This window comes from Eucalyptus grandis, chromosome 10, assembly GCF_016545825.1.
Source record: "Eucalyptus grandis isolate ANBG69807.140 chromosome 10, ASM1654582v1, whole genome shotgun sequence".
Lineage (NCBI taxonomy): Eukaryota > Viridiplantae > Streptophyta > Magnoliopsida > Myrtales > Myrtaceae > Eucalyptus > Eucalyptus grandis.
The window spans coordinates 28,576,602-28,586,217 of NC_052621.1; the positions used below are offsets into that span (position 1 = coordinate 28,576,602).

General features: G+C 39.0%; 1 protein-coding gene across 1 annotated transcript; it reads right to left on the reverse strand.

The window, feature by feature from the left end:
• Positions 1 to 44: 44 nt before the first annotated feature.
• Positions 45 to 6,125, reverse strand: LOC104422622 (isocitrate dehydrogenase [NADP]). The gene is made up of 15 exons (XM_010034996.3): positions 5,784 to 6,125; positions 5,466 to 5,509; positions 5,256 to 5,365; positions 4,828 to 4,865; positions 4,532 to 4,609; positions 3,219 to 3,272; positions 3,038 to 3,139; positions 2,864 to 2,952; positions 2,666 to 2,769; positions 2,473 to 2,541; positions 2,277 to 2,392; positions 1,531 to 1,565; positions 1,306 to 1,448; positions 664 to 786; positions 45 to 544 (listed from the first exon to the last, which is right to left on the reverse strand). The coding sequence occupies exons 1-15, from the start codon at positions 6,046 to 6,048 to the stop codon at positions 451 to 453; spliced, it is 1,464 nt and encodes a 487-aa protein (XP_010033298.2). The 5' UTR covers positions 6,049 to 6,125; the 3' UTR covers positions 45 to 450.
• Positions 6,126 to 9,616: the final 3,491 nt, after the last annotated feature.

The following is a 9,616-nucleotide window of genomic DNA, read 5'->3' on the forward strand; positions in this document are numbered from 1 at the left end:
ACCAGGACTGTCGACATGGCAGTCCCCGACTAGGAACAGAGAAAGAAGGGCAAATTGATGTTTCATGCAGAGTAGTTTCAAATCTTTTTGTAAAGTTAAACACTAGTTCCTGAAACGCTTACAAAAAAAGTCTCTCCTCGATTTATTCGTCTACAAAGGCGACGGGATGCTAGCATAACATAACCACGTCGCACGAGGATGAAGGACTTCTCGAGAAACTGACCTCGAGATGGCCAAAACGACACAGGTCAGAGTAAGTCACTCCTCACCCTGATTTGTCCGCGAAAGAACAGAAATTGCCTCCGCCTTCCGTTTCGCATCAATCAACTTGTTTCAGTAGGTACCCGGGCCTAAGTAATAGGGGCTTCGACTGTGGTCATGAATGTCTCCTCTGTCAAAAAATGCTAACTTCCCAAAAAATATCTCACACGGACAACGTATGATTCAAACTTAGACTACTGCAGGTTTCCGCAGCTTTGTCTCCAGATTTTGTGCGACAGCATCGATAAATTCTTCTGTGTTCAAGTAGAACTCCCTGGTTACCCTGCATAAACCGTGAACCAATTCATCAGATGAAAATGGCATAGAAAAGATACCATAATAGTTTCACATCACACAACTCCAGAGGAAACTGACATAGTATCGTGTAAAGATCATGCTTACTTTGGTCCGTGGATCAAGATGGCAAGATCCTTGGTCATTTTTCCAGCCTCCACGGTCTCGATACACGCAGCCTCCAATTTGTGAACAAAATCGATTAACTTGTCGTTGTTATCTAGTTTGGCTCTGAATATCATGATTAGCAAATAATGGTTTATAAGTTGAAACAACAATAGAACAACAAGCAACCAGAGTGCATACAAGCAGCAAAGATGAAGGGGGAAAATTAGTAGAACGGTAAATGTGTAAGATCATAAAAATGCATTGACACGGAACATTGATGAAATAATCTTCCACAGCATGCTTATCTCAAACTAAGAAATCGATATAACATTTGGACCAAAAGTCTAGTGATCCTGTCCATCTTTCCCTTCTGAACAAACATTCACAAAATGCAAGTCAAAGATAACCTTGCTATCTCTACCTGTGAAAAAGTAATAGTCTCGTGTTGGCACTATATGTTCCATTCAGTGTCAGGAAAACAATTGCAGCAGGGCTCAACTAATATATTTGAAGTATTCTATACGACATAGATCACAGAACCAGCAGGCAAATACTTCCAGCAACATAGCAAGTAACTAACAGAACCCATTATAGACAGAGGTGAACAGGAGGGTAAGTAACAAATGAAGTATCAGAATGCACCTATGTTGTAATCCTCTTGTCCATGCAAATATAGAAGCAATGCTATTGGTACTAGTTTCTTGACCCTTCTGATGTAGACGGAAATGACGAGTTACAGTCCCATGAGCAGCCTCAGCTTCCAAAGTCTTACCATCAGAGGATAACTGCAGAAAATCATTGTCATCAAGAGTTCCTAAGCTCTCAAGATCAAAGTAATTGGACAGAAACAATAAATAGTGAACTCACCAGGACAGAGCTCATGAGACCCAAAGAGCCAAATCCTGCATATAATACAAACCTCTTCAGTAAAGAACTATCAAACCCATCTATTTCAAATCAGATCTGCGATTGTTATGACAAAGATAACCAGCGGATCCTTGTTAAAGCAACCAAAAGTTAGAATAGCTTTACAAAGGACAGCTTCACAGCACAGAATTTCAGGTATTTAGGGAATACTGGATGCTCTAGAGGTCCAAAAAGATTGCACACTTACCATTCCACAGCATTCTATTCAGTAGCTTATATTCAATTATCCAAATTCTATTTTCCACTTTGCCCAGGAATCGTATTTCATCATAATATGTTCTGGATAAAATTTATCTAAATAAATAATTATCTGAACAGAAGGGAAAAAGCTAGGTGAAAACACAAATAAATTATGCGAGAACGATTAAAAGTGCAAAATTCAATAATTACTTACATTGACACTATTAATCCCCATACTACTACGTGTACTCTCCTTCTTTCTTTTTTGTTTTTTTTGGTTGGAGAGTAGTGGGTGGAAGTGTTCATGGAGGATGTATCCAAATTTTCTGATTCACGAGATTCCTGTAAACTAACTACAGCACAATCTCATCCCATTATCTACAGCAAAGTTCAATATTTTATTTTTATTTTTTGGTTGAAAAAATTCAATAGGTTGTTAACTATAATTTTCCATTATATAATGCAGCCATATGCAGCCACTCCCAACGATAGAAAATTAAACATACCTTGAGCAAGTAAATCACTCTGCACATCTCCATCATAGTTCTTGCAAGCCCAAACATAACCACCATCACTTTTTAGTGCATAAGCGACCATGTCATCAATTAAACGATGTTCATACCTGCAATCCCCTAAGATTAAAGTCAATCTGATAGGAATATGTGCTGTACGTCCATAAATAAGAATATGTAAGACACATACCATATAGAATGTTCCTCGAACTTGTCCTTCCACTTCTCTTCATATACCTCCTGGAATATGTCCTTAAATCTGTAACAATCTGTCTATGTGAATTTCTTGTGCATGGAAATCAAATTGACAAACATCATAACAGGTCAAAAGAAAATGTACAATGACACCAGACGTACAAGAATGATATGCAAAAGTCACTGACCTGCCATCATATATCTTTAGAATGGTGTTTTTGGTGCTCAGGTAGAGAGGCCATTTTTTTGAAAATGCCATAGACATTGATGACTCAGCAAAGGCTCGAATGGACTGTGAGCATTTGACAAGAATACAGCAATGAGTCTCTAAAATCTGACACGCCACAATCTAAATATTAAAATGATAAAAGGAAAAACAGACAAACCTCTTCAACATTATACATTGCAAGGGCCACACCAGGACCTTTAAAATGGTAAACATCGAGCTCCAATGGGGCATTCCCATCGTCTGGGACTAAGTATCATAAAAAATGGTCTCGTCATTGAAAATCGAGAAGTAATGGCCTTTTAAATACAAAAGATCGTCAAATTCATCTTACCAAATACCATTTTGAGCTTTCCTGCCCCACTAATAACAGTATCAGTAGCACGATATTGATCACCAAATGCATGTCTACCAATACAAATGGGTTTTTTCCAACCTGTGCATTTGACAGAAAGATTAAAACTGTTTTGTACTGCTCACCAAACTCCAATTCTACACCAGAAGCAAAGGCATACCAGGAACAATTCTGGGAATGTTCCGGCAAAGGATTGGTTCACGAAACACAGTGCCTGAAAAGGTAAAATGAATTCACTTAGGACAGTAATTGAAGATGCAAGGGATTGGAGAACAAGTCTCTATGATGGAAGAGACGCCAGATATATCTACAGCAGCCTGAGGATACAGCTTTCATGCTCCGGTGGCAATTAAAGGAACTACAACCACATCCACCAAATCTCATCCCATCAAGTGGGGGCAAACTAAATGGATGCTCATACACATTGCGCTCTGCCTCACGTCATTTTCACTGAAACCCAATTCTCGTGGTCTTTCGTTATAGTCAATTAAAAGAGACTAATAGAACATATCAAATCAAAAGCTCAACGAAGTAGATAAATGATTGTGGACTTTCTTTCATTAGATAACACTTGAAAAAAATCTTCTAATTTATCTCTCTCTTAAATTATCTTTCATCTACACATATTTGATAATTTCGTGTTTCCATTTCATGCAGTCAAATGACAGTAAGTCAGCACCTTAGTTCTACAAATTCTGCCACCAAAAGATTCTTCTGATCCACTTCTCTCTTTAAAATGGCAGAGAGACATTAAAAGAACTGAATGTGTCCCAATAAAAAAAAATAAAAAATAGAAAAAGAAGAAGAGGAAGATTATTGCTCACATGAAACTCAACTACTTACCATATTGTCAGCACAAATCAACTTTTTCTCATGAACGACTATGAAGGGACATTCTATTATCACAGGAAGAAACTTGCCCATGAAGGAACATAAACGATTCTATTTGAAATACATTCATAAGTACTGAAAACTTAAGCACTGAACTTAAAAATGTCGACAATCTTAGGTGCTGAAATAAAAATGAAAAGTTGTTTGATAAGGAATGAAAAATGACCCTAAATGTTGTTGACCTATTACCGAACATGAAATTGTGATCATTAGTGGTGGCTTTTAGCAATATAATTTGAAAGATTCTAATTACCATTAATTAGTTCTTCTTTTGAACGATTTGAATGAAATCCCTTCCTTTACTAAATACTTTAATTAAATTTTTTTACATAATCGAATCCTTTAAATCAAAAATGTAATTGGGCTATAGCATGCATAGTCTCATTAAGTGCTAAATTGTCAACTTTCAGTACTTAACTGGGTTGTCAAATAGGCTATAACTATAAAATGCCGTCCCAATAAAATACTCATCAACCCTCAATGTAGCCTCCAATTTCCATCCATAAGAAATGCAATAATTTATTTGCAATTCAGCATTCAAATTTTCATAAATGACATGAGTCTTCCTTCAATATAACAGACCATTTAAGATGTTTCTGATTGTGCCATTGGGACTCCTCCACATAGACTTCAAGCCAAATTCTTTGACTCTAGTCTCATCTGAAAAATAAAACATTCAGGAAGAAAAAACGAGTTAGAGCCTGTAACTTTGTCTAAATAAATTAACTGCAACTAGATTGCACATTAAGGCACTTGTTCTCCACTCCAAACATTAAGGGTAGCAGAGAAACAACTTGAGAAGTCTATGAAATCATAGTTTATGATGGCATTATGGTTACAATGCAAGAGATTGAAAAGCTTGAAGCAGGAGAACAAACCAGGGGTAATTGTAGCACACTTCACAGCCACATTGTACCTGCAACACAAAAACTAATAGAATTCAATCTCCATCTCAAAGAAATAGACAACTAAACTACTAAACCGCACGTAAACCTTCTCTTTAATTTCCACATGGATTTGAGAAAAGAGATGACACTTTAAAACTTAACATGAGATCAACAAAGAGAACAACAACAACTCTTGAGTAGAATGTGCAAAGCTCCACCATTGGTAATGTTCATATTATTGTTGTCTATATTATATTCTAACATCAAAGTCCTGCTTCCAGAGCCATCTAAGCAAAAAATGCAGTGAAGCACCAGGCAACATCCAACACATAATTTACACAAGAAGCATAAAGCTTCACCAATTCAATTGATGTCTTAGCAATAGCTTCAGCATCAGTTACCCATTTCAAACTACTTACTTGAGAGCAGCTTCAGCACTTTCTACAGTGACTCGGTCCTCGGTCGCATCCCGATTCAATATCCCCAAGTCGTAATATTTAATATCCAAATCCAAATAAGGGAATATAAGCTGCAATCATGTAGACCATAAGGCCAGGAGACATTAAACAAGCAAGCAAGCCAAATAAAAAAAAAAAAGAACATACATTTGAAACATATCCAATTCATACTTTTTCTTTAATCATGCTCCAAATGATCCTCGTCATCTCATCACCTAAACGTCGAAAAGAAAAGAACAGTGAGTTGAAAACTTCAAAAAAAAAAAAAAAATGGGAGCACAACTAGAAAATCTACTCTCCATTTTCCTCGTCCAGGGACGAAGAAAGCAGGAGAATCAGAAAAACTGTTCCGGGAAAACCGATGCTTTCGTAACTTCTACTTCCATTTCACATCGGTTTCGAATCTTCCTGAGCAGAGCGCTACGGTACGGACGCTCCGCGTTCGACACGAGTTGACTTTTCGCGAGCGCGCGGCGGGGTGTAACTCACCGTCCATTTCGACGATCGGATTCCCGACCTGGATCCTGTCGAGCGAGGGCGAAGAAGCGAAGCACCGAAGCGAGACGCGAGCGAAGCCGCCGCAGAATTGCACGCGGGTCCCGCCGACGCCGCCGCCACCGCCGAAAGGAGGCGAGCCGGACGATGAGCCGAGCCAGAGGCTAGGGCCCGCGGCGGGAGGGCTCGATCGGAACCTCGACGACAGCATGGTCGCGCCGGCCATGGCGCCTCCGAATCGGGGCCTGGGTTTTAGCATTGCGGCCGAGAGTTTTGAGTTTCCGGCTTTATAAATCTCGCCGCCGGCGAGGGGAACTGGGAATCGGGAAGAGTGCGGGGGATACCGTGTCCGTGTCCCCACCTTAAAGCATCGTTCGACGTTTCTCGGGGACGCCACCTCCGGCAATTTCGGCCCGGCCCGGCCCGGCTCCTCTCACGGGCCCCTCAAGGCACGATTCCTTCATGGGCCCGGGCCAGGCCGTTTCGGGCCGCCTATGTTGTTGGCCCAAATATGTAGCTTTTTTTTTTAGCAAGAGGCCCAGATGTGTAGCTCCGAGGGGAGAAAACGAGAAACTTAGGCCCTGTTTGGTAATCATCCAAACAGTGCCAAATTCCGAAATTCTCGATTCTTTGTTCCTGGAATCGTTTATTGCCAAGAATCGCGTTTGGTAAAATTTTTGTTCTTAACGATTGGGAATGAATTAAAACAAAAAAAAAAAAAAGTTGATTCTTGTTCCCTAATGAATTTGAGAATCAAAATCAAGAAATTTTCTTCTTCCCTTTGGCCAATCTCGCGATTGCCGTCCACCACCAGCCCGCCACTGTCCCCCGTCTGCCGCCGTCTGCCGCCGTCGTACGCCGGTCCGACGAGCTTGCCGGAGGCTCGCTAGACCAGGGCAAGGTCCGGCGAGCTCGCCGAGGCAAGCCCGGCCCACCACACCATGGCGAGGCTCGGCCTCCCTAGATCTAGCGAGGCCGAGCCTCGCCGGGGGCCGGCGGGCCTCGCAGGGGGGCGGGGGGGCAAGCCTCGCGACGCCCGCCCCACCAAGTGGCCGGGCGAGGCTCACCCGGCCCGCGGTGGCCCAGCAAGCCTCGCCCAACCCCGACGAGGCCGCCCGCCACCCTGGCGAGGCCAGATCTCGGCGAGGCCGAGCCTCGCCCACCGCCGACGAGGCTCGCCGACGAGGGTCGGCCTCGCCGAGGGCCGGTGATGCTCCTGGTGAGGTTGCCGCCGAAGAAGAAGAAGAAGAAGATGAGAAAAAGAAAAGAAAAAAAAAAAGGAAATGAAAAAAATGAAAAGAAAAAAAAAAAGGAAAAAAGTAAAAAAGTTATTTAAAAATTAAAAGAAATTGATTTGGAACAGAATTAATGAACACGGTACCAAACGCAATTCTATTCCGAATCGAAATTTTGGACAGTTACCAAACGGCTTAAAATGCTTAGAATCGGTTCCCTAAAATGAATAAAGAATCGCCCGATCGAATCTACTCCCGAGAACAAAATCGTTACCAAACGCGCCCTTACACTCGAGATTTTTTGGTAAATGTGGTACAGATATACTAGTTAGAGATAAATATGATATTAGCATATGAATTTGAGATTTTTTTGTCACATAGAAATTATTTTTGTATAAACGTGGTATTGATGCACCTATTTAATGCAAAAGTGGCACAAGATGAATAATTTCATAAGGTAGTATGACACGGAAATTAGTGTGGCATAAATGAATTGATTTTGAATTTTTCCTAATATTAATCCTTAAAAAAAAGTTTTTTTTTTTTTCGTTTCGGCTCTCTTGGAGGGCTCTTTTTGTAATTTTATCTTTCAAGTCACATAAATGAAGAAGAATGATGGATTTCTCCATGAAATTGTATTGTCTATTAACTTCTCGTGATAGGAAAAGATATGGCTATAGTTGAAAAATCTTCACGAGAAAGTAAGGAAAAGACAAAAAGAAAATCCATGTGTTGTCAAAGCAAAAAATTGCACAAAGTCATGGAAAACTTACTATTTATGGGGGAATTTTGGAAAAGAGGGGGGAAAGGATTTTAAAATTTATGTAAATAAGGAGGTGAGGAGGGAGGAGGAAAAAAAATTTAGTGAACATTTAATTACATTTGCAATCCTTGTCATGAGAAAAATTTTCCCCAAGCGTAGCAAGGCGTGAGAAAACAAGGAGGCGAAATCGACCAAATCATCCCTAGTCACTTTGGCTTTGTTTGGTAATCATCCAAACATAGCCAAATTCTGATTCTTTGTTCTCGATAGTAGTTTGGGAATGGAATTGTCTTTGGTAAAAAAATTTCTCCATGGAACAAATTTGGAGTAGAATTAAGAATTAAAAAAATAAAATTGATTCTTGTTCCGGGAATTAAAAAAAAAAGAATAAAAAAGTGGAACCTTCTCTCCCCTCCTCTATTGCTGTTCACCACTATTTGTCACTGCCTGTTACCACCGTTCGTCGGTCACTGGCAACCAATCCAACGAGCTCACCGGAGCTAGAGTGAGGTCCGACGAGCTTGCTTGAGGCAAGCCCAACCCCGCCAGTGGCCAGGCGGGCCTTGCCCAGCCCCGGCGAAGTCGTCTTGACCATCGACGAGGGCTAGGCGAGCCTCACCTAGCTACTGATGAGGCTCGACCAACGAAGGCCGACAACGCTCTGGTGAGGTTGCCGGTCTGAAGAAGAAGAAGAATAGGAGAAACAAAATATAAAAAAAAGGAAAGAAGTATAAAAATTATTTAAAAATTAAAAGAAATTGATTTGGAATAAAATCAATGAGCACGGTACCAAATGCAATTCAATTCCATAATTAAAAATTTTAAACAATTACAAAACGGCTTAAAATGCTTAGAATCTATTTCCAGAACAAAATCAAAATGAATAATTTCTAAATAGAATCTACTTCCGGGAACAGAATCGTTACCAAACGCACCATTTTCATCCTTGCTTTGAAATTCATTTTTTATGAGTATCATCAAATTCATTCAAAACTTAAAAAGAAGAAGAAGAAGATGTGCACGTTTGTTTGCTCAAGTAATACTATCAAAGATGTCAAGCGGTAGCATCAAATGTGTATTTATTTAGGGAAATGACATAAATGGTCAATGAATTTTTGTCCAATATGTAATGTGGTTAATGGACTCTAATTTATTTAATATAATCATTGAAATTTTGATACATATTAAATTTAATTCATAAAATATGTGAAAATGTTTAATCCTATCTCTGATATTTAATTAATTGAATGAATATTTTAAATATTTTCATTTCGTTCAGGAACAACATTAAATATTTACCAAAAATTCAGAAATTATATTGAACAAACTAAAATTTAATGATTGCATTAAACATTAATCTAAATTTTAGGGACCACATTGCATTCCTTAGAAAATTTGTTCCGAGGGTAGAAAGGTGCCAAGTAACCAAGGAGGCGAAATCAACCATATTCATCCTCAAACACTTTTTATCCTTGCTTTGAAATTCATTTTTTAGGAGTATCATCAAATCCATTCAAAATTATGAAAAAAAAAACTGGACATCTATTAACACTTTTAAAGATATTACGCAATGGCATCAAATGTGTATTTATTTAAGGAAAATGACATAAATGATTTATGAACTTTTACTCAATGTGTAATGTGATAAATAAAATTTAATTTATTTAATGTAGTTTATGAACTTTTGGTACATGTTGAATTTAATTTATAAAATATGTAAAAATGTATAATATTATCCCTAATATTAAATTAATAGAAGGGCTACTTTGAACATTTTCATTTCGTTTAGGAACAGCATTAAATATGTATAAAAAATACAGAGATTATAT

Coding starts and splice junctions, on each gene's coding strand:
- LOC104422622 (XM_010034996.3), bottom strand. CDS start 6,048: ATGCTAAAACCCAGGCCCCGATTCGGAGGCGCCATGGCCGGCGCGACC. Junction 5,510..5,783: donor TCCGATCGTCGAAATGGACG/GTGAGTTACACC, acceptor TTCGACGTTTAG/GTGATGAGATGACGAGGATC. Junction 3,140..3,218: donor CATTCCCAGAATTGTTCCTG/GTATGCCTTTGC, acceptor TCAAATGCACAG/GTTGGAAAAAACCCATTTGT.